Source organism: Xyrauchen texanus, chromosome 31, assembly GCF_025860055.1.
Source record: "Xyrauchen texanus isolate HMW12.3.18 chromosome 31, RBS_HiC_50CHRs, whole genome shotgun sequence".
Classification (NCBI taxonomy): Eukaryota; Metazoa; Chordata; class Actinopteri; order Cypriniformes; family Catostomidae; genus Xyrauchen; species Xyrauchen texanus.
This window is the reverse complement of record NC_068306.1, coordinates 22,728,058-22,753,466: the sequence shown is the minus strand read 5'-3', so window position 1 is coordinate 22,753,466 and position 25,409 is coordinate 22,728,058. Positions and strand designations below refer to the sequence as shown.

At 37.4% G+C, this 25,409-nt stretch overlaps 2 protein-coding genes across 10 annotated transcripts in view; both read right to left on the bottom strand.

Annotated features, from left to right (window-relative positions):
- Positions 1-12: 12 nt before the first annotated feature.
- Positions 13-5,562, bottom strand: zgc:77262 (uncharacterized protein LOC402952 homolog). Its single transcript, XM_052100641.1, has 2 exons — positions 5,483-5,562; positions 13-4,746 (listed from the first exon to the last, which is right to left on the bottom strand). Exon 2 carries the CDS (start codon positions 4,661-4,663, stop codon positions 3,671-3,673), a length of 993 nt encoding a protein of 330 aa, XP_051956601.1. The 5' UTR covers positions 4,664-4,746; positions 5,483-5,562; the 3' UTR covers positions 13-3,670.
- A 474-nt stretch (positions 5,563-6,036) lies between these two features.
- mark2a (MAP/microtubule affinity-regulating kinase 2a) overlaps positions 6,037-25,409 on the bottom strand; it is a 53,452-nt gene continuing 34,079 nt past the window's right edge. For 2 of the 9 annotated variants that reach the window (XM_052099547.1, XM_052099548.1), the window contains exons 12-18: positions 24,571-24,691; positions 24,329-24,456; positions 23,322-23,410; positions 13,164-13,424; positions 12,139-12,165; positions 9,215-9,253; positions 6,037-7,795 (exon numbers count right to left, since the gene is read on the bottom strand). In XM_052099547.1, coding sequence (XP_051955507.1) covers positions 7,369-7,795; positions 9,215-9,253; positions 12,139-12,165; positions 13,164-13,424; positions 23,322-23,410; positions 24,329-24,456; positions 24,571-24,691 — 1,092 coding nt within the window. In that variant the 3' untranslated portion in view covers positions 6,037-7,368. The remainder of the gene's footprint in view (positions 7,796-9,214; positions 9,254-12,138; positions 12,166-13,163; positions 13,425-23,321; positions 23,411-24,328; positions 24,457-24,570; positions 24,692-25,409) is intronic. The other 7 variants (XM_052099545.1, XM_052099550.1, XM_052099546.1 and 4 more) reach the window with 6 other exon arrangements.

The window sequence follows — 25,409 nt, the reverse complement described above, 5'->3', positions numbered from 1 at the left end:
TAGACACTTGAAAGTAATTCATATTGCGTTTATTGACTTAAACAAGAAATACATAAAGCATTAGTGCTCACTGATCCCAAAATGAATTGTATTTGGTCTTTACTGCTAAGACTGACAGCATTTCCACAAACGAATAGTTAGAAAACAGCACATGATTTCAAAGATCTAGATCAGACATCGTATTGTGAATCTTTAATTAACAAAGTTATCCATTGATGTTATAATTGCAAATGTATAAACTCAATTATTTCTTACTCATTTAGACCAGATTCATTACAACCAAAAAACCTAATCTCAGATCCTACTCAACCCAAATGCTTAAGCCTAATTCCATTGTCTGCATGAGACTCTAAATAACATTTAAAATCAAAGTATCTATAATTAATCATTTAAAATGGGTCACTCAGGATATGGTGCCATGTGCTTTTTTTATATATATATATCAATTCACTTGAAAAGATTACTACTGAACCCAGGGGCAAAAATTTCATAAAATGTTGAGGGGGACAATAAACATAACAATTCTCAAGAGCAATTTTTGAAGGGGACACCAAGGTTTTTTTTGTTGTTGCCCCGTTTGCATTTGTATTATTTTATTTCTTAAACAATTTTTTTAAGAATATATCGTTATATTATTTACAATATACATATTTTAATGATATTTTACGGAGGGACAACCCTCAGATGGGGGGGGCGATTTCCGCCTATGACTGAACCTTCAAAAATCATATTTCCCCAACTCAGGACAAAAGTACCAGGATTGCAATGACCATAGACATTAGGGGTCTACCAATATTCAAATGAATGGTCAACAAATATCTTTATTTTTTTTTAATGGCTGATTCTTAAACCAATTCACTACCTATTTATTGTTACTTCACCTAAGCCAAACCTTAAAACACTACATTATTTCAACCCCATCACGCCAAGTTTGACATTTATATATGTAGAATTTAAATAGATAATGTAAAACGATCTGTTACAGTGTGCTGTGTACAAAATTGCACATAATAAAAAATAAATACTATAAAACTAAATATTTTTCATGAAATGTTCTGTTCCAGCATGTTTAATGAAACTTTTTTTGGATTAGAATGTTTCAGGGTTTAAGTTTAAAAAGTAAAAAAAAAAAAAAAACTAGCAAATACTTTCAATGTGTCCCACTTTACCTGTATTCACTCTAATATGATTTTTTTTTTTAAAGTATGCACCCCAACATGTGTTTGCTGATATTTTGTATGTGAACACTTTCATTACACACCGATTAAAACAAATCAAATAATGTTTGTGTCCCGTTTATTATGAATAGTACATTTTATGGGCACTTCCAGCAGTTTCCTGACTGAGAATGACCCATATCTCTAAATAAACTATAGAAATGTTTTCTGTGTCTTGTACAGCAGTTTTTACAGTACAAAAAAAGCTCTGAATATTCCTGGAGTCTTTCAAAACCATTCTTTGCCCCATACATTGTTAATTATAATTATAAATAGCAAATGCCAAAACAAGCTATCCGAGTGACATGATGTATATAGTTTATTTTAATTTTCTAATGGTATTAGCTGACTGAACATCTATTATGGACCATTAACAAAGTTGTAATAAAGGTTGATAATTTCCATACTATCAGGCATCTCCTAACAACCGTTTTTAAACTGCTGACTTTGAGCTTTTTTTATACTCCCGTTCAACTGAGGCCTACAATACGATGTAATACTTCAAATGTCTGTAGTGCCTTCTGACCAATCTTCCCTTACGGACCAAAAATGCATTTAAGACAGTTCACATCAGAATATTAATACATAAAATAACATGCAACAAGGTAAAAAGAAGTCCAAACAGTCCACTTTCAAATATTACTTACCTTCACTTTTATCTCACCAATCCTGATAAACCACACAACCTGTGTGGTCCACTGCTACAGTGATTTGAAACAGGGACTCAAAAAAATTATTCATTGAGAAAGAACAGGAAGACACAGTATTTGGAATTTACTTAGGTTTAAATTACTGCCTTTTATATGATGGGATCAAGTGTAGACTGGAAAGTGAAGTTTTACACGGATCTATTTGGCACCTTACACATGAGTGATCAAGTCACAGAACATTTGAATTATACGAATGATAACGTGAGCGAGAGACATGAGGTAGAAATTAAGGAGACTCAAAAACTGGTGACATAAAAAACGGTGTCTGAGTCAGTCGACATTTTATTCAGGCGGATAGATGGTCACAACGACTGGCAGAACATGAACCTGTTTAAATAGGTTTAATCAAAGCAAGCATATATTTCGAACAAATTGCAAACAACCGCAAAGCTGCTCGTTTGAACAATATAATAAAGATAGCGGTTTCGGATCAACAGTCGAGAAACAGGCTGAAAGACTTACATTTTAAACAGATTTGTAGGTTAACAATGAAATCGTAGGCAAACAGCAGTAGTACAAGTAGGACAGAAAACAATGTTGAGTATTCAGAAATATTTTCAATCACAAGCACGTCCATTGAAATGTGATTTCAAAATAATCTTTATAATCAATAAAAACTACTTTGTCAGAGTCAGCGGAATCGGCAAATGAGCTAGAATTACAAATGTAATTTCGAAATACAGTGTAGAAGTTGCTTTAATGAATCAAATGTTATTTATTTATTAGACGGTCAGCGAGTGGTTGATCATTTGTTTTTATCCGAGCTTCCTTTGACCGGTGGTGCTTTTTCCTACGATGTGATGGCGTGTCCGTAAGTTGAGCAGCTGGTGGATGTGATGTGCTCTGTTTGCCATTAGGATGTGATTGGTTGATCAGTCAGTTAGCATACGGCTCTGCCCACAACCACCTCTTGACCCATTTCCTCTGTTCCTTCCCACTGCTTTTTTCCCCTCTCTCCACTCATCAAATATTCTACCAATAACATCGAAAATGTATTCGCCAACAAAGTAATCCAGGGAACAGATTCGATCAAGAATAAATGAAATTCTGATTAAAAAAAGAAATACAAAACAAAAGACAACTGTTGCGATGTAGGATAGGACAGTATCAATACAATTTAGTTAATCTCCAATCTCAAGGCAAGATATTCAGTGTTGCATCTGTAACTCATGCAAAAGATGGTGACAGAGGTAGCACTGCAATCTCATTCCTAAAAATGGAGGGGGGGGTGCAGGTAAACATTAAACAACTTAATTTAAATATTGGTTAGACACTGCAACATTGTACTTCTGTTGAAATATCATCTAAATGAAGAAAATAAATATTACGATAACCTAAGCATACTGTTTTTCTTAACTCAAACATACAGGCGATCTTTTGCGTTGTAGAACCTTAATAGATGTGCATGCAAGAGTAAACTAAAAATGTTAAGTGATTATAAGAAAAACCAAGTATCTTAAGAAAATATTCAAAATGATATTGTGGTTAAATATAGTACATGACATAATAGAAAACTTGGAGGAATATATAACTTCCCATTTGCCATTCCTTCATTGAGAAGAGGTAAATCTATTAATTAAATGAGTACAGTATTAGCTGTTTCACCTGTTGTCTAAAATAGCTACAACCATCACAGATTACTACAAAATAAATCACTAACTCCCTGAAGGTATGTCCCTCTTAGATTACTTGTCTCCTAAAATAATAGAAAAGGGACTGACAGATTTCCAAGATAATGCACTCTTAGTAGCTACGGCTGAAACCATTGCTGTACTTGTCCTCCAAATAATCATCCTTATCAAAGCCTGAGCCAACAGAGTAACGCTGATAGTGGGAGGAAACAGTGGCGGAACGGGAAGGGGGCCCAGAGCCAGCGCCATTGCGGGCAAACCCGCGGCCATAGCTGGCAGAAGAGGGTGGAGGGGGAGGCGGTGGCAGAAGAGAGCGGCGACCAAGAGGGCTGCGTTCACGGTAGTAGCGAGCAGCGAGGGGAGGAGTGATAGGTCGTTGGGGAGGCGGAGGGCGTCGTTCATATGGATCCCGATCGTAAAAACGAGGGGAGGCAGCAGCGTACGGGTCATGGCGAAGGCCCCTCTCATACACGTCGCGTTCGTAGAGGGCACGGGGTGGCGGTGGTGGGAGAGGAGGGGGTGGAAGTCGGCCACGAGGCGGATAGTAGTCACGGGGCGGCGGGCGTGGTGGGAGAAAGTGAGGATGATGGTGTGGGTGAGGTGGATAGTGATGTGGGGGAGGGGGAAAATAGTCCTCCCCCCGGCCATTTCTGGATGGGTTATTGCGAGAGAGGGAAACAAAGATCTTTTGGCCCTCCACTTTAGAATGATTAAGCTCTGAAATGGCATCCAGAGCATCACTCTCTCTCTGCATATGAACAAATGCATAATTCTTCACAATATCACATTCCACCACCTTGCCGTACGGCTGGAAAAGCTCCTTGATTTTGGCTGCAGTGACACCTTCAGGAACATTGCCCACGTAGATCTTGGTGGCATTGCGTACCTTAGTGGTGGCATATTCTACAGTGATGTGGGAGCCATGGAGCTCATGCTTGTGCAAAGCGGAGACAGCCTTCTGCGCTGCCTCTTCCTCATCCATGTGCACAAAGCCATAGTTTTTCAGAATGTCGCAGTCGGACACAGCACCGTACTTCTCAAACAGAGCACGAAGCTCGTCTTCAGTGGTCGCTGAGGCTACGTTGCCAACAAATATCTTCACCATATTGGATGGGAAGAACAGCAGTATTGTTTATTAAATTGGTCTTTGGTCAATTTGCACGTGGAAGGTCTCGAAGACGGGAGTTTCTAAGAGAAAAAACAAATTCAAATTTAAAACAGGAACATTTATGCAAATCAACTGTAGTTAAAACCAGATTTACAAAACTAAAAAGCAGGCTGGAGAAACTACAACTGTCCTGTTGATATGCAATTGACTTTTTTTTTCAGATTAGCGCCATATTTAATTTTTGACGGGAATGAAAACGAGGCTGTGAGGGATATCAAATCACTTACATAGGTTGTAATGTACTTATAAATCAATGAACGTCGTAGTTTCACTTTCAAAAGGCTATGACGCACAGCCTAATTTTCGACAATTTCACACACGGTTCAAGACTGATAATATGATTTATCACTACGTTGACGTCGAGGGATTAATGGTCGATAAACATATGTGGGTACCTACTTGAGTCAAACTGACCAACGCAGCAAAACAGAGCTTGCTAACGCTAGGACCAAGGAAGTGGCTGAAGCAATTCAGAGTAAGGATTTTACAATCCAAACGAATCAGTAACTAAATTTCGCAGATGCTACGAAAATAGAAGTACCGTGTAAAATAAGTATGTGTTCTTAAATTAAGATGTATTCAGTTTAAATGACTAGCATTCGATTGACCGTCCGTATTAGCTGATACGGCCATTGAAACAATGCACAGCTATTATTCAAACAGTCGTGTCGCAATACGAACATATTTGACAGGAACACAACGTAGAAAACGTTTCTGAAATATATATCTCTGAGGCGTTTAATCTTTATAACTCACCTTCAGATCAAAGTTGTTGCGACGACGCGGACCAGCTCGCTGATAATGGACGATGACGACGCCCAGTCGCTTCGTTTAAGGGTGGGGGAGGTTTACTGTAGTTTCACTCGACTGTGAGTTGGCGCCCTTAACTGGTTGACTCCAGAATTACATAACAAATCGTTGAATCCGGTGCCGGTTCATTTCGATGTGGGTTCTGTAGGTCCTCTTCACAAAAAAAAAGCATATGAATGCAGCATAAAAGCAATATGATAGGTGTGGATGAGTGTTGGTACAAATTCTCCTACCTACTCAGCTGGCGATATGCACAAAGAATGTGGAGTGGAGATTGATAGTAAAAAATATTGATCTGTTTCTCACACGCACCTATCATATAACTTCTGAAGACATTGATTTAACCACTGAAGTCATATGGAACACTTTTATGCTGTGTTTACGTACTTTTGGAGCTTCACATTTTTCAGTTAAAATGTTACCTAGAATGTGTACCACTTTAGGATAAAACATTGCATAACATTTATTCAGCTCATGAGTTCACGTAATAATGTTACAGATAATTAAAAAAAACATGCATAAAATGTTTTAACCTGATCAAGTAAACAAAAAAAAAATATCTGTTAAAATTATGGTAAATTCTCCTGTTGATATCTTGATGCAAGCTAAATAAGTATGACACAGATCTGCCTACTTCTGTGTACTGAGGTGAAAATGTTCATGTCAAGTTTTATTTGTATTGCATGCTCTTTAAATCAATTAAACAACAAAAAACAATTTCATATGTTGCTTAAAGGTGAAAGAAAACAGCAATGATAAAAACAAATTTTATAATAAAAAATACTTTTCATAAACTTGAACACAAATCATCCCATTTCTGGTTTATTCATATAATTATATTAATAATTATCTTCTCCAGAGAAAGGCAACAAAACCGACTCATTCCAGTGCAGCAGATTAGATCCAACCAGCAATTCTTAATTACACTACAATCCACCAATATTACTTAATTGGCCCTTAATTAGTTTCAGCTATATCACCCCTGCAGTAGAGGGGGAAGAAAAAACAAAAAACAACAACAAAAAACTAATTGTCTGGGCATAGTCCTATGAGGTGATTCACCTCCAGAGCACTGAAGGTTCAAGTCAATACTTCCATTTCTGCTTAAATAAGACACTGTATTGTGATGAAGAAATGGGCCAGAGGCAAAAGATAAGCTTTTCTGAATCAGAACCAAGCAAAGCATGATACAATCAATTACGGCTCTACTGAATGTGCCTGAAAACTTGGAATTTTCGATGCCCATCATTATTTTGAGTTGTACATTGTGGCACATCGCCAATCTCTCCCTCTCTTCTCATCACAGGTAAATTGGAAGCAAAATCAAGTAATACGATGGTTTACCATTGTTTGTGTTTAGGGCTGAACAAGGGATAAGGATCAAGGTATGGGGGAAAGTTACAGCATTCAATGACAGTAGCTGGTTCCTGTTTCAAGGGAAAATCACTGGAAAACCGTTTCAGTTTATTAACACCAACCTCTTGTCTCTTTACTCTTTCTGAACTGAGGACAATTGTCAGGCCAGGTCATTGTCAAACTTAAACATGATTGCCACAAATAAAGGATAACTCAAAGTAGGGAGGAAGGGATGATAAAGGAACAGAAAACCAAAACCAAGACAGAAGACCCCCAAAAATAACCCCCTGAAATTGTCAATATGCACAAATGTCCTCCACAATCCTGTCGTCCACCTTCTCCCCCTTTACAGCCTCTAGACTCTTATTTGCTGCCATAGAGCTTATAACTCTAATACATTTTTTCCTCAGTGCCTCCTAATTTAAGGGCTGCAACCATTCCTTAAGATCTCATCTTTTCCATTGAAATTCTCATCCTCACAGTTTTAATTCATTGGCAATTTTAGAGGCGATATCCTTGAAGGCGATGGAGGTGCCAGAGATCCTTTTGAAGCGCACCCCGTTGAGCGAGAGGCGGGGTAGCTTGCACACCTCCATCTCCCATTGGACAAAGTCATCATGCGTGGGGTTGCCTGCAACACATAGGAGCATGAAGCGCTCACGCAACTCGTACTCGCAACTGTTGGAGTCCAGAACTTTTCGGATCTCCTTCATCATTTCATTCGGCTCCATGGAGGAGGTGGTCTTCATACTCCAGGTGAAGCGTAGGGAGCGTGGTTTGGTGTCCTTGGATGCCTGGGTGGATGAAGGGGTGCTGGATGCTGGAGAAGAGGTAGACAGGGAGTCCTTGTTTTCATCTCCTTGCAGCCCTTTCTCCATCTTGTCTGCTGTGCTCAACATGGGTCTTTGGTGAAAATTAAGAGAGGAAGTACAAAAAGGAAAACAAAAGGTAAACAAGAGGAAGACAATGAAACAAAAACAGAAATCAATCTAACAAACAGATCAGCCTCAACTTGAAAACCACCTGCCTAATATTGTGTAGGTCCCCCTCCTGCTGCCAAAACAGCGCCAGCCGCATCTCAGAATAACATTCGCAGATGCTATTCTTCTCACGACAATTGAACAGAGCAGTCAGTTCGAAGCATCTGGCCATTGACTTCGCTCATCAAAAAAGGCAGTTTGAGTATTTCTGTAACTGCTGATCTCCTAGGATTTCCACACACAACAGAGTCTAGAATTTACTCAGAAAGGTGCCAAAAATGAAAAACATCCAGTGAGCAGCAGTTCTGTGGACTGAAATGCCTTGTTGATGAGAGAGATCAACAGAGAATTGTCCGTTCAAATTAGTCTGGCCAAGTCTACAGTAACACTCTGTATGATTGTGGTGGGTTGGTGCTATTTTGGTGGCACGAGAAGAACCAACACAATATTAAGCAGGTGGTTTTAATGTTGTGGCTGATCGGTGTAAAGAGAAGCTCTGGTGATCCAAGCTGTCACATGTACAGTGCATTCATAAAGTATTCAAACCCCTTCAATTTTTTCAAATTTTGTTACGTTGCAGCCTTATGCTAAAATGTTTTATTTTTTTTAAATGTTCACATCAATCTACACTCCATACCCTATAATTTAAACCAGATTTTTTAATCACATTGACATAAGTATTCAGACCCGTTGCTATAACACATTAAATTTAACTCCGGTGCATCCCATTTCTCTGGATGATCTTTGAGATGTTCACTTTGATTGGAGTCCACCTGTGGCAAATTCAATTGATTGGACATGATTTTGAAAGGAATATCAGAGCAATAACCAAGCCATAAGGTCAAAGAAACTGCAAATTTAAAGGATTTTAGCATAAGACTGCAATATAACAAAATGTGAAAAAATATTAAAGGGTTTGAATACTTTATGAATGCGCTGTACAATATGTACTAATTCTTTGCTTCAACACATTAGGATTGAATGTTTTTTATCATCAACACAAACACACCAACATGTAGGAAGACTACAATGCAGTCAAAATAAAGGCATCCCCTAATAAATATGGTGCTTGTGTCAGGAGAATATATAAAAGATACAATTAATAACATTTATTAATTACATAAATAAAAACCTATTTTTAAACACTGAGAAGTTAAGGTATTGCATTTTAGGAAAATTCATCTGATTGGGGGGTCTCATTTAGTCAGTCATCCAATGATTCCACTTTCAGCTTAAAATTACTCTTAATTTCTTGAAATCTACAGGTTATATCAATGCAATGATTCTATGATTAGAGCAGTATGCTTTTGGATAAATTATTTTTATTAGTCAATGTCCTCACCTGCTGGCCTCATCTTGACCCTCTCCCTCATACGGACTCCTCAAAGAAAACCAACAAGTTTAATCCCTCAATTAAGTGTTAATTTATCTTATTGGTGCTCCCTAGTCCTGTTCATGTGGACTTTAGTATACATTTTCAAAAAAATTATGCTCTTTGCATCATCTACATTAACCAATATACAGCTGGAAATGTTTATTTTTTGCCAAAGATTCTGGCATGTTCATAACTTATAGACTGTACACTACTAAACTGTTTAACTGAAGGATTTAAATCCAGTTGCATTATTTATTATTTAAAATTATACATTTAAATTATTATTATCAGCATTCTCATTTTGTTTCAATCTGCAAAATGGCAAAGAATATTGCAAGCAAAAAACAATCCCTTTACAATCAGTTAACCAACTTCTTGACAAATATTTCTTAACCCTCAAACCTGGTTAGGATCAACACACACTGACAAATATGCCACACTGTATTTAGCACCTGCACAAATGAGCAGACAAAACCTTTTCAAATAGCAGACATTATCTTGACACTCAAAATGTGATTATCAATTTTAAGATGACTCCAAAAAGGCACTTAAACTTTACAAGTAATCTTAAAAGAATAAATCAAATTGATGTCATGCAATGATTCACTGGCCCTTTTAAACTGAAATCCTACATTTAACAATCTGACCTGTTAGAGATGTTCTGTAAAAATGTATCTGGTATGTTTGTCTTATTGGCATATTTGTCTTGTGAATCACAGCTAAGCAACTTTGTCTGCCCACATGTATTTTGTACAGTTGCTCAACAATTGACTATAACAAGGTGATTGTTGACACCTACAGAGATTTGGACGAGGAAAGAAACCATCAGACCAGCCATCTCCAATAGCATAGCATGAGAACGAAGGGACAAAGCAGCACGTTTAAGCGCAGCCATATAAGAAGGATAAGCAGTAGACAATAAGAGGAGAGAAACAGGAGTCATCCTTTAAAACCCTAACCATGAAAACACACCTTACACCATGAACCCAACCTGCCTGTCTATGTGCTTTTCAATTGTTAGCAATGAACTTACCTGACCTATTAAACATCAAATATCAATCTTCGGTTCAGCTTTTAGGTCCCCATGCACAGAATATATCCACACAGAATTAGTACTTCTACATGCCTATGTAGGGATTTATTTGTCACATCAACTGATGTGTCATGGTCTACAACTACTCTAGGTATGGGAAACACGAGGAATTAAATAATTCTAGTTCAGGTTCCTTAAAGGAAAAGTTCACCCAAAAATGCAAATACTCTCATTATTTACACACCCTCATGCCATCCCAGATGCGTATGACTTTTTCTTCTGCTGAACACAAATAAGATTTGAATGGGTGCCAAAATTTGTAAGTTCTAAAATCCACATAAATATACTCCAGATGACTCCAGTGCTTAAATCCATATCTTCTGAAGCGATATGATAGGTCTGGGTGTGAAACAGAAATCAATATTTAAGTCATTTATTTATTTATTTATAAGTCCTAGTTTTCATATGAATTCTCCTCACTGCCCAATCATTCTCCACTTCAGTTTCACTTTCCCATTCTTCTGGTGTTTTTTGGTGATTCACTGCCATAATGCATATCGCGATATGATAGGGCAGAGAGGAGAATTTATGATACAAATTACTTAACTATTGATCTGTTTCTCAACCACAATAAGTCTGTCAATTTAACCACTGAAGTCATATGGATTACTTGTATGCTGCCTTTGGAGTTTGAAACTTAAAAATGTTGGCACCGATTCACTTCCATTGTGAGGACCTACAGAGCTTAAATGTTCTTCTAAAAATCTTCATTTGTGTTCTGCAGAAGAAAGTAAGTAATACACATCTGAGATGTCAGCAGGGCAAATCATGAGAATTTTAATTTGTGGGTAAACTATTCCTTTAATGATTCCACTAACATGCAATTCAAATATTCCAATTCACATTTGGTTCAGTCTGCAAGCTCACAACTTGCAAGCTCAAAAAAGTTATTTTGGTGCTGCAGATTGAATTGCAGCATAAGAAATACTGTTAAGAGTATTTTAGCTTGGTGGTTACATACATATCTGTAGAAAAACAGTCATTCAAGAACTGTTAAAGGAATATTCTGGGTTCAAAACAAGTTTAGATCAATCGACAGAATTTATTGCATTATGTTGATTACCACTAAAATTAATTTGGACTTTTGGACTTTTTTTTTTTTTTAAATCAAGGTTACAGTGAGATACTTACTATGAAAGTGAATGTGGACAATTTATGGAGGGTTTAAAAGGCAGAAATGTGAAGCTCATAATTTTATAAATGCACTTACATGACACCACAAATGCTGTCGATTGAGTTGTATTAATGTTGTATTAAACCCAGTATATTCCTTTAACACAAAGAGAATGTCACAAAAAATATATGTCTCCAGTATTTAAAAAAAACGAAAAGTTGTCGATTCCCAATATACCAAACTTGTGAAGGATAGGGTTGCAAGAGTTTAAAGGCCTGTCTGGCCTAAAAGTAATTTGAAACATTTAATGAAGATCTGGCCAACTTGTGGAAAGTTTCACATTATCATTTAACTGCATTGTAGGAGTGTAGTCATGTTGCAAGATGGCAGCACAGACGAGGGCGCAGGGAGACCATACACAAGATCAGAGGCATAATGTACATGACTGGACTCCATGGGTTCAGACGAACGAGGAGGGGAATGTGATGCGAGTGAAAGAGGGATGCGTTATTCACTGAGGAAGGAGGCGGTGGATTAGTAAAAGGATAACCATGAAGAGGTTTATAAATGGAATAAAGGGGGGAGACTTGGGTTAAGACACAAGACACCACAGAAGGAATGTAGAGCACAGAAATAAAAAATTGCATTGTCTTTTGAAAACTCAAGGGTAGTGTTATTGCCTACCTTCTGGGAAATCTGAATGAGAGATTTCTACAAAAAAGAATTAAGAAAAAGGGGAAAAAGTTTCTCAAATGTGAATGAACCATTGAAAACGTCACAAAGGATTTTAATACTTCCTGTTTGACTGTCAGGTGATAGTACACCCAAAAATTACAATTCTGTCATCATTGACTTACGTTCTACCAAACCCATATGACATTATTTTGTGGAGGGAAAATGTATTTATTAGAATTACAGCGTTAGACACTTGGTGACTGAATATAAAATTTAGCCCAACACCAACTTTCGTGTTCCACGTGAGGGTGATTAAATGACAGAATTATTATATATTTTTTGGGGTGTACTATAGTTTTAAATAATGGATCAGTATCGAAGCAAAGCTTCCAACTATGGTTTGTATTTAGCATTAGTGTAAGCTGAAGGGCACAAAACAGGTCACCAGGGCTTGTAGAGCAAATCATGGAATTACACTTAATGGTTACACAGGGCCAATTAGGATCACTGAAGTAGTGTGGATGTGTTTTAATGGATGATGGATGTTAGATCAGGGTCTGATTTAATAGGTTAGTTATCCTTTTGAAATTTCTCACACTTAAAACCAATCCCTGCTGCAGCAGCCCTTTGTTTCAGTGTTTCTGACTTTAGCCCATAAATTACTGTGCCATTCCAAACCATCTGGTCCTGAAAGAGGGAGTTCTGAAAGTCATGAGAATGTGTGCATTGACAGAAAAACATTTTACTGTGCAACAATTTATAGCACCGTTTCATTTATATGTAGTATTGATAGAAGTCAAAAATCAGGGTTCCCACATCTCTTGACCAAATGTCAAAGGATTTAAAAAATGATACTTAAGAAATATTTAAGGCATGAACATAGCTAGAAAAAATTATTTCCACTATTGAAATTTCAATGACTTATCAGACCTGGAAATCACAATTTTACTGTGGGAATACACTGTGGGAGACACTTTATTGTTGATATTTAGTAATACACAGCTTCAACCAACTTGGACCGATCATTAACTCACCTGTGTACAAATTTGGAAGTAAACTTGCTGAAGATGCCTGTCCCGGGACGACGCACCTGGCTATTGCCATGGGAAAAAGAAGGGGAGGCAGAGGGGTCATTGTACGCTGAGGCTTGCTGGTCTCGTGTGGCTCTCTGTTGGCCTGCGTGGAAAGTGCTTCTGCTCGTCACCCCTCTGGAGAAGTTGGTACGGTCTGCCATTGAGGAAATGTTTATGTTCTGTGCTGAGGGAGACACCACTGGTGCTCTCTGCTGGGCTGTGCTGTGTTATCATAGATGTATGCAAAACAAGAATGGGTTAAAATATCAACTCCTGCTATCAACACTGTTATGGCTGTGAGCATCCATTTAAATACAAAATATGATATGTTAATCTAATGCAGTTATTGAATGACATCAAGATACAGCCATCATAATGAACAGGCAGTTTCATTATGCTGTAGCAACTGCAGCTCTTTCTTCTAATGTGTGTAATAGCAAACTAACAATTTATTACAGTTTATTAACATATAATTAGGGATTTAATGTCAAATTTGATAGAATAAAACCAGGCATGCAATTGCAAAATACAAGTCTATTCCCATCAATATCCATCTGTGCACCATGCCTGGCATAGATAGCATTGGACTAAAATCAAATCACAACAGGGTTTTATTTAATGTTATACAGTATATAAATAATATAAAAGTTACATAAAAATAACATTAGTTCATATTGGGTTAAAGACCCAATGAAATCATTTGATTTGCGCAGTTGTGTTTCCTGTATTCCTATTGAAACAGGAGGTTTGCATGGGACATGTCAAAGGGTCTGTCCCTTTATAAAAAAATGTTTTTAAATTACAATTATAGAAAGACTATAATTTCAAAAATATTTGTATTAATTTTTTCAACTTTTACAACCCCAACTCCAAAAAAGTTGGGACAAAATGGAAAATGCTAATTAAAACAGTTTTTTGTATTTGTAAATTCTATTCACCCTGTGCTATATATTGAAAGCACTACAACAACAAATGATTTGATGTTTTCCTTTTGAATTCAATTATTTTGTTTTTTAAATATCACCTCATTTTAAATCAGATGATTGCAACACACCCCAAAAAGTTGGGACAGTCAAGTGTTTACCACATAATTCCTTCTAATAACACTTATTAATCATTAATCTGTCTGAAGTTCTGACCGGTCTCCAATTGAGAATGTGTGGTGCATTATGAAAACAAAAAATGGCAACAAAGGCCTGTACAATTGTGCAGCTTAAGACTTGTGTAATGGATGAATGGGGGAAATTCTGCAAGCTAAATTTTACAAACTCTTGTCTTCAGTTCCCAAACAAACACGTAAGTGTTATTAGTAAGAAATGATGTTACACAATGGTAAACACTCGACTGTCCCAAAGTTTTTGGAGTGTAGCGTAACATCTGATTTGAAATGTGTGTGTGTGTGTGTGTGTGTGTATGTATATATATATATATATATATATATATATATATATATAAAAATAAAACAAATAATGTGTTGTTGTAGTGCTTTCAATATAGCACAGGGTGAATAGATTTATGTATAGATTTTTGAACAACCACATTGAAACCGAATAAACTCTTCAGGGAGAAAGGCATAAACCTTTGTTTGTAAGCATACAACAGTGATGCAAGCTTTTAACATTACAGGATGGCACAAAGGTCTTCATCTAGGTTGATTAAAGGCATTACGCAAGCAGTGAGAATTTTTTTCAAACAGCTTTTAGTTGGGCTGAGGATATTAATGTGCTGTCTGCAGAGAGTGCTGTTGAGGCTTCAGCAGCAGTGCAGAATTATAATGGAGGTGGAGGAGGATGGGCGGCAGCAGAACTATGGACCTGCAGTATGATGCAAGCAACATTCACACATCCCATGGAGAGGGAGGGTTTGCAGCTAAAAAAGTGTGAGTTAGAGATGAGTGTGATACAGGTTAAAAAGGAATGGGCTGTCAGGTATGTGATGCAGACAAAGTGTTTATGTGAGGGGAAGAGGGATGGCAAATGAGACCGTAGTGTTACTGTGACGAAGAACAGGTGAGAGAAAAGTGGACAGGTTTAGGAAAAGATCTCTGGCTTTTTTACTGTCATCCCAACTTGACAGCAATGGTTCTTGGTCCTTGGATGTTGCATTTTTGATTCCCACTTACAGTTGAAGTCAGAAGATTACATACACTTAGGTTGAAGAACACATTTTTTTAACCACTCCACAGATTCAATATTAGCAAACTATGGTTTTGGCAAGTGGTTTAGTATTTAGTGCATGACAAGTAATTTTTCCAACAATGGTTTACAGACAGATTTTTTCACTATGAATTGACTATCACAGTTCCAGTGGGTCAGAAGTTTACATACACCAAGTTAACTGTGCCTTGGAATATTCCAGAAAATGAGGTCAAACCTTTAGACAATTAACCAATTAGCTTTGATAGGAGGTGTATTGAACTGGAGGTGTACCTATGGATGTATTTTAAGGCCTACCTTCAAACTCAGTGCCTTTTTGCTTGTAATCATGGGAAAAACAAAATAAATCAGCCAATACTTCAGAAAAAAACATTGTGGACCTCCTTAAGCCTGGTTTATCCTTGGGAGCAATTTCCAAATGCCTGAAGGTACCACATTCATCTGTACACACAATAGTATGCAAGTATAAACACCATGGGACCATGCAGCCATCATATCGCTCAGGAAGGAGACACATTCGGTTTCCTAGAGATTAACGTAGATTGGTGCAAAAAGTGCAAATCAATCCCAGAACAACAGCAAAGGACCTTCTGAAGACGCTGGAGGAAACAGGTAGACAAGAATCTGTATCCACAGTAAAACAAGTCTGTGCAACTGGACTGTGAAAAGTCTTGGAGGAAAAAGGGTGAGGATTGCAAGCTGAAGAACACCACCCCAACCTTGAAGCATGGGGGTGGCAGCATCATGTTGTGTGGGTGCTTTGCTGCAGGAGGGACTGGTGCACTTAACAAAGTAGATGGCATCATGAGGAAGAAAATTATGTTTATATATTAAAGCAACATCTCAAGACATCAACCAAGAAGTTAAAGCTCAGCCGCAATTGGGCCTTCCAAATGGATAATGACATTGGCATGCCTCCAAATTTGTAGCAAAATGGCTTGAGGACAAAGTCATGGTATTGGAGTGGCCATCACAAAGCCCTGACCTAAATCTGATTGAATTTGGGGGCATAACTGAAAAAGCATGTGCGAGTAAGGAGGCCAACATATCTGACTGTTACACTAGTACTGTATGGAGGAATGGGCCAAAAGTCCAGCAACTTATTGTGAGAAGCTAGTGGAAGTCTAACCAAAACGTTTGACCCAAGTTAAACAATTTAAAGGTAATGCTACCAAATACTAGCAATGTGCATGTAAACTTCTGACCAACTGGGAATGTGATGAAAGAAATAAAAGCTGATATAAATCATTTTCTCTTCTGTTATACCATTTCACATTCTTAAAATAAGTAGTGATCCTAACTGACCTAAATGTAAGGAGTCTAAATGTGTAGAACTTTCCAGCAGGTATAACTAGGGTTTTATATACACATTTGTATAATATATATATATATACATACATACATACATACATACATACATACATATTACACACACACACACTCACCTAAAGGATTATTAGGAACACCATACTAATACTGTGTTTGACCCCCTTTCGCCTTCAGAACTGCCTTAATTCTACGTGGCATTGATTCAACAAGGTGCTGAAAGCATTCTTTAGAACTGTTGGCCCATATTGATAGGATAGCATCTTGCAGTTGATGGAGATTTATGGGATGCACATCCAGGGCACGAAGCTCCCGTTCCACCACATCCCAAAGATGCTCTATTGGGTTGAGATCTGGTGACTGTGGGGGCCATTTTAGTACAGTGAACTCATTGTCATGTTCAAGAAACCAATTTGAAATGATTCGAGCTTTGTGACATGGTGCATTATCCTGCTGGAAGTAGCCATCAGAGGATGGGTACATGGTGGCTATAAAGGGATGGACATGGTCAGAAACAATGCTCAGGTAGGCCGTGGCATTTAAACGATGCCCAATTGGCACTAAGGGGCCTAAAGTGTGCCAAGAAACATCCCCCACACCATTACACCACCACCACCAGCCTGCACAGTGGTAACAAGGCATGATGGATCCATGTTCTCATTCTGTTTACGCCAAATTCTGACTCTACCATCTGAATGTCTCAACAGAAATCGAGACTCATCAGACCAGGCAACATTTTTCCAGTCTTCAACTGTCCAATTTTGGTGAGCTCTTGCAAATTGTAGCCTCTTTTTCCTATTTGTAATGGAGATGAGTGGTACCCGGTGGGGTCTTCTGCTGTTGTAGCCCATCTGCCTCAAGGTTGTGCGTGTTGTGGCTTCACAAATGCTTTGCTGCCTACCTCGGCTGTAACGAGTGGTTATTTCAGGCAAAGTTGCTCTTCTATCAGCTTGAATCAGTCGGCCCATTCTCCTCTGACCTCTAGCATCAACAAGGCATTTTCACCCACAGGACTGCCGCATACTGGATGTTTTTCCCTTTTCACACCATTCTTTGTAAACCCTAGAAATGGTTGTGCGTGAAAATCCCAGAAACTGAGCAGATACTCAGACCGGCCCGTCTGGCACCAACAACCATGCCACGCTCAAAATAGTTTAAATCACCTTTCTTTCCCATTTTGACATTCAGTTTGGAGTTCAGGAGATTGTCTTGACCAGGACCACACCCCTATATGCATTGAAGCAACTGCCATGTGATTGGTTGATTAGATAATTGCATTAATGAGAAATTGAACAGGTGTTCCTAATAATCCTTTAGGTGAGTGTATATATTACATGTGATGGATGTTATTATTATGTTCTGGGGTATTTGAGAAAATAAGTGTGTACATTTACCGACTTATTCCAAATGAAGGCATATTTATGTTATATTCTTACTAGGTTAAAGGTTTGTTTATTATTGTTCCTGGTCTCCAGACTAAGTGTCTGTGTATGCTTAATTAGTTACAGTGCGCATGCGTTTCGCCTTTAAGTTTCATTTTCATTTAGTTGATGTTCAGGACTGGTATGCCTTGCCGGTGAGTGACTATAAAATAGCATTGCTACTAATTCAGAAAAAAAATTATATCACATGATTGTGTAATTTTATTAGTTAATTCTGGTGTGTGTGTTTCATTGCAGGTTTACAACCTAACCTAACTAACGTCACTAATATCCATCTGACAGGCTAGCGTAGCTGTAGCATTCAGGCTACCTGGTTTGTGGACGAGTATTGTGTATGTGCGCAAAAAAAGCTCATAAAGTGACACGAGTTGTATCCGCCGTACTTGTCCTGAAACCCTTCCAGAGGGGAATTTATTGAGCTATAGCAGATAGCTTAATAGAGAACTGGACAAAATGTATTTGGCTAAGATGTATGTAAACTTCTGACAACAACTGTATATGTTAGTTGTCTTTAAACTTTTTTTATGTAAGTGCATAGTAGTTAGTTCACACAAATATAAGTTACAGTTATCATAAAACAGGTCAGTACACTTGTATGTGTTATCATTGGTGCTGGTGAACAAAATAAATGGTTAAGTCTACGCATAAATTTTTACCTTAATTGTAAATGTTTAAGACTAGACTACTGGAAAAACCCATATCCATCGATCTGAATAGTCTATTAGAGGAACACCACACACTATGGTCTTTCTCCGAATCTCAGAAACATGCCGAATCATGTTTCTAATTCAAGAGCACCACTGCTTAACCCTTATGCACTGTTCATCATTAAATGACATTCCAGTTGTTCCCAGTCAAAAGTGAACAGAAACAATAAACTTGTACTTCTTTTAATTGTATGAATGAAATGTAACTCTAAATGAAATAATGTAAAAGCACTTAAGTTAAAAAGACAATCTTTTTATTTTATTTACCTATATAACCTTGAGCTTGAGAATTGGCTTTTTTTCCTCAAATACTAAACCAATCCTCAAATGATATACCGTTTGAAAGCTTAAAGTCTCAAGAATCAAACTGTGCTGTCCATTTAAAAAAAAGAAGTTGAAATTACAAGAAATGAGTAGAACAACATGTAATAACCTAATTTATCCCTGGTTGTAACAAGATGAATGTGCGCGTGTGTGTTCAGCATTGTAGATGTGTTATGGTCTCATTAATTCATTTTGGTGTGTGTGTGTGTTTCTGCATTGTGGCTGATTTCATTTTTGACAAAAAAAAATTATAATTCTGTTTTACTGTCTGACCAGTTCAGTTTTGTGTGCGTGTGTATGTGTGTGTATGTGTGTGCATGTGTGCGTTTGTGTTTTGCACTCTTGATGTTCGGTAGTCTCACCCCTTCATGTCTGTGTGTGTTTTCTGCATTGTGGCATTTTTTTTATTTTATATAATAAATAATGAAAAGAAATCTGTGATTTTTTGTGTTTGCCATTAATTTCCTATGGCGGTCAATTTTGACCAGGAACAGTAGTTTTTCTACCACGAATCAACTCCAATATTTTGTGTGTGTGTCCAGATAAAAAATGGACGAAAAGACACAAAGCCTCGTACCCTTCAGATAAAGGAAACCAGTATTATTGAAGAAACAATATTGATTTAGGTCAAAAATGACCAAACAGTGCATGAAGTTTATGATTGTTTTTTGGAAATCATGCAACTAGATGTTCAGAGACATTGTCAGCAAACTGTACTAATCTTTGAAGGCAAACAACAATAATAATATTTTTGGTGATCGCATCAGTTTTTCACGAGCACAGGTTGTAATGTGCGACTCTTGAGCACGGTCATGTGACCAGTGCATAGCAAAGAGGTAACATAACCATGACTCTACCAGACAACATGTCCATGGCAAATCACAAAAGTTCGAGCGCTTGAGACTTGACCGTAGTAAAGCAGACATCTGACTTCTTGTACAGGTCCTTTGTTGCAATGCAATGGCGGCACTTCTTGCTCCCACATTTTGAATTTCGGGGACATTTATAGTCACTTTCAGTTTGACCCTGGCACACACAGTAGTTAAAGACAGCTAATATAAAGTGGGTTCTAACTTTGAAATATGAAAAATGTTGCCTCGGACAACAAAACCGCAATTCTCCCTTGGTCATTGGCTTTTTAAGCTGTATCCCCCATTTTTCGAGTCTGGCAATAGCTGCTAATTGTCTTGGGCAATGTGCGTGGAGGTCTGGAAAGATGAATAAAAACAGCCTGTCTGAAGTATTACCCCCACCCCCACACACATTGAGAGTGGAGAGAAATATGGGTGGGGTTGTAAAGCAGAAACGTTAGATTCAGCAAGGGTGGAGGAATAGTTGGGAAAGTGGAAGAATATAAGAGGATATATCAGATAAAAGCACACACCAGAAGCTAAAAATACAATACTGCGTTTCGATAATGATTTGATTTGATCTTCGGGGAGGCTCTATTTTGTTCTTAAAATGTCAATTCACAGCCTGTCAAACTAAGAGCACACTAGCATTATCGCTGGAAAGCTCGCTTTGTCTCTCTGCTTTCAGCGAGAATCTATTATGAGATGCAGTGCAAAGAATGAAACAGGCCGACCACATAAGCCTCAAAGGCATGATGTACATTTAAAACCTACTGACTAGTCAACTCGATTATTAAACAGGTAAAATGCATCAAACAATAATACATGCAGAATAGAGAGCAGTATTAAAAGCAGATGACAGACTGCAGATGCATGGGTGTAGTCATGTGTTTGTGTGTGATCTGGTGACAGGTGTTCCGTCAGTGCCATAATGTCTCGTAGTTTTGTTTTGCTACTCTGCAATTTGACCTAGAACGCATATATAAAACTCAGTGTTCTTTCCGCGTCAGCATTCTGAATGTGACTCAACTTAAACATCAATATCACACTGCTACGACCAGAGTCACTAATTCCAGATTAAGGGATGGGATTGACTACATGAGGGTCAATCATTGTTAATATATTGTGTGTGTCAGTACATCAGCAGTACTCTGACTGCAACTGCAAGAGTTTAAGATGGAACACCTTAATGGGAACCATTAAAGAAGTTTTCCATGTTATTTACATTGTGGGCCTTATCAATGTCATCTGAGACATGCTGTTGATTACTATAAAGCAGTTGTAACAGAAGCTTAGCAGGCAAGCAAGCCATTAAGTTTAAATGTAGACATAAGAAGCCTGAATTTTTGTTAAAGCACTTACAGCAGCTGTAAGTCTCAGCTTTTTCTGCAACGCTATTCAGATTCGAAGCTAAATTTACAGCGCAATGGAAAAGAACATTACAGTTTAACAAGATGTGAATTTGCAGTCAGATTTGAAAGCGATGATGAAATAACACCAAAATACATGCATTTGTTGGCGGCACTCAAAAACAAACATACAATTTATCCACAACAAGTGCTGCCCACATCCCAAACAAATTAATTAGTGCCTGTTCATCCAAAAAGAAAAAAATGCTCAGAATGACTCTCAAACTCATGAGTAATTGGTTTGAATCAGTCTGATGAATACTTCACTGAATGTCCATTCCTGGTATCTTTAAATGGATCATAAGCAAAAATAACCTGGTTTAATTTTTAGCTGGTCAAGATGAGAGTTGAAAGACTGAACATAACTTTGGAATGATAGGGTTGGTAAGCGATTCTACAACAACAGCCTAATGCTAACATGTATAATGACAGTGTTATGATTATTTCCTTAAAACAGAGAAACAGCTAGATATTTTAAACATGGTAATGGATGTTTGTTGGCTAGGATTCAATCATAAGCGTATTGCTGAAAATGTGCTTCCCAATTACTTCTATAAACTGAGGGTCGAGTCAAAATTGTCTTCTGTGGTAATCGACAGCATAACACATTACATTGAAAATAACTATTGTATTAAATAAATAAGTAATAAATAATACATTTCAAACCCAAGCTGTCAAGCTCTTGAATAGAGCTTTAGCATTTGTCTACAACTATACAATAATATGTGCATGATTCATTATTCTTTTTTTTTAATCCTTTGCACTTATTCTGAAATCCCAAAGGTGTTGCAAATCTAGCTGAACAGATTAAAGCTCTGTGCTGCAATGCCCTGCACACTTGAATGTGTGCAATTGTCAATGTGAGAATGTGTGTGTGCATAACAGGATTATGTTTCCCATGCTGGCAGGGCATCAGCCTGACAGAATGAGCAGAGAGTAGAAAAGCATTCCAAACAGTCTAAATATAAACATACATGCATACATGACTAAATGATGTTAGTTAACGAAAACTATAATGAAAACAAAAAAGTTTGTTAATTGATTCAAAAGCTAAAAACTAACAACTGAAGAAACTGAAACTACATTAAAATATTATTTAATGACTCCAAATCTAACTAAAATAAAAGGTTTACAAATTAATTTTAGATCTACAGGGCATTTACGGAAAGTGAAACCTTTTCAACCCAAATTCATTAAACAATGAAATGCCACTAGACAGCAATAACACTAGGCCTTTAATGATCTTACTATATCAAAAGGGAAAATTGAATAGAAAATAGAAAAAATTATTAAGGGATAAGTCACCCAAAAATGAAAATTCTCTCATCATTTACTCATCCTCATGCAATCCCAGATGTGTATGACTTTCTTTCATCAGCAGAACATTTTTTTTTTTAATCTCCACTTTGACTTATACATCTGAAAGTCAAATGTGGGGCCTGTTTTTTTTTTTTGTGAGATTTAATGTGGAGACTTCGAGTAAAAAGGACTTAAATATTGTTCTGTTTCTCACCTACATCTATTAAATTGCTCCAGAAGATATGGATTTAAACAATGGAATCATATGGATAACTTTTATGTTTACTTTGTGATTTTTAGAGCTACAAATGTTTTGATCACCATTCACTTGCATTGTATGGACCTTCTGAGCGGAGATATTTTTCTAAAAAAAAAATCTTTGTTTGTGTTCTCCTAAAGAAAGAAATTCATACTCATCTGGGATGTCATGAGGGTGAGTAAATGATAAGAGAATTATCATTTTGGGGTGAACTGCCCTTTAATAAAATAAAAGGGCAGGGTGCCTTTAATTCAGGTCCAGTTTGTAGACCATTAAAATAAGTGTGATGGATTCTTCCGTCCGGTTGGTCATAAAAGAAAGTTTATAAAGTGGTATGTGGCATTACCTGTCCTTGCCATTCTGTACTCCCAGAGTGGCTCTTTCAGTGACTGGAGAGTTTCTGCTGCGGCTGGTGCCTGAAGAGAGGATGCTGTTCTATATGGCACAAAGAGATAAAGCACAGAGAGATCAGTGGTTTAAGATCAGAAGCATGCTGTGTATCAGTCTTTAATTCCTCAGGCAGGGTTCGACATCAATGCTTGTCTGTGACAAGTGGATTTTTGAAGGGACAAGGGAAAGAGAATTTTACTTGCCCGACCGGAGAAGTAGCCTGATTAAAAACATCAATAACTAAAAAATAACTAGCTATATTTTTTCTCTAGGGCCATGTCATTTATTACAAAGTTAATAGTGTTATTCTGCTGTTAAAAATAATCCAAAGCATGTAATTGTCATTCATCGAGATCTAGCTGCGCTTTTTATCTTGGGGGCTTCTGTTTGTCCGAGAGATCTCGTGCTAATGCGGATACACACATGAACGGTCAAACACACTTCAAAATTCTGCTATTATTTGTTATGGTATTGAAGCTGATGTCAAAAATCATCAAATTTCACAAATGGCTACTGAAATTTTGGTATTGTGACAATTACTATAATTGTGCATGGTACCTTGCTCCAATAACATGATGAAAAAGTAGATCTCATTCCATAGAAGTGTGAGCACCCCTGCTGTATATGATGGCTATGGAGCCTTTTCTTTTTCTTTTCTTTATTTGACTACCATATATTTAATTTGACAATAGATTTCTCCCCTACCCAGCACATTTCACATTTGTGTCGCAGAGAATCAAGTTGATTACATAGGTATAACACTATTAGGTTGGACATCTGTCATAATTTTAGAAAACATACAACAGAAACTTTGACATATTATTGCTTGAATAGTTTCATGTAAGCAATACTTAAATGTCCTTTTTTCTCTCTGGACAAGTAACTTTTTTACTCAGACAAGTGAACGATTAACCACATCACATTTCTTAATGTCGAGCCCTGCCTCAGGAGTTCTGTTCTTACGGTGGAAGGGGGAGGAGTCTTCTTTTGGTCTCCGGAGATCAGTGGGCTGGGAGGGACTTTAGTGGAGCTGCAAGAACCAGCAATGTGCTTAATGTCACCCTGAGGACGCTTGGAGGAACTGGAGGAACCTACGGTGGAGAGGGACAATATGAGACACGACTGAAAGTTTAAAGTTTGAGTGCATAAAAGTCAAACAAACCAAAGGCAAATGGTGGCTAATGGGAAGCAGATTGATGGCTTACTTTGGTCTGTTGATCTGCGGGACTTCAGATTGGAGGAACTGCGTTGTCCCTTGTGGGAAGGTGATTGGGCATTGTTTGTGAGGTCAGTGGCTAGACGGGGCTTTATTGAGAGTTCATCCGGCTAAGAGAAATTAATAATAACAAAAAGAGCATAATCAACTTTTCTTTCTTGCCTATACACTTTTGTAGTATTCTCTTTTACTCTCGAAACTCTGTATTGTGGTATTGAGCATATCCTTAGCTGCACTGTCATTAACAGATTATACAAAGTCACTCTGTATAAGCGTCTGCTAAATGTAAATATAACAAGCAAAATCCATGGTACAGGTCTGCAACCCGACAAGGGTGCCTGATGGGACCCGAGGAACCATTGGTTTTCAGGCCGGTTTTGGGTAGGGATGTGCAGAACAACTAATTTCAGTTTAAATGAAAATTTTGGAGTCGACAAGTCTAAAAAGAAAGAAACCCTAAACAAATTGTCAAAAAGAACATTGTGTTTATGCGACCCATTTAAAATACGTCCAACAGCCAAATCAGACATTAAATTCTACTGAAAAAGGTGCATTTACCTGTGACATGCTTGCCTTGCATTATCATCACTGTACATTAAATATAGGACATGAATCAAAATTAGCAAATACAGGCAATATTTATTTGAAAACAATTGATAGAATAGTGTAGGACCAATAGAGCAAACCTAATCGCCTGTTCTAAATGTAATTCACTAATTAAAAGTTACTTAACATATTAAAACAGTCGAAAGAGATATTACTGAAAATAATTCTGAAATCGGCTACTTGTCTGCGACTTGAAGACTCAGATTGCATGAACAATGATCC

Coding starts and splice junctions, on each gene's coding strand:
- zgc:77262 (XM_052100641.1), bottom strand. CDS start 4,663: ATGGTGAAGATATTTGTTGGCAACGTAGCCTCAGCGACCACTGAAGAC.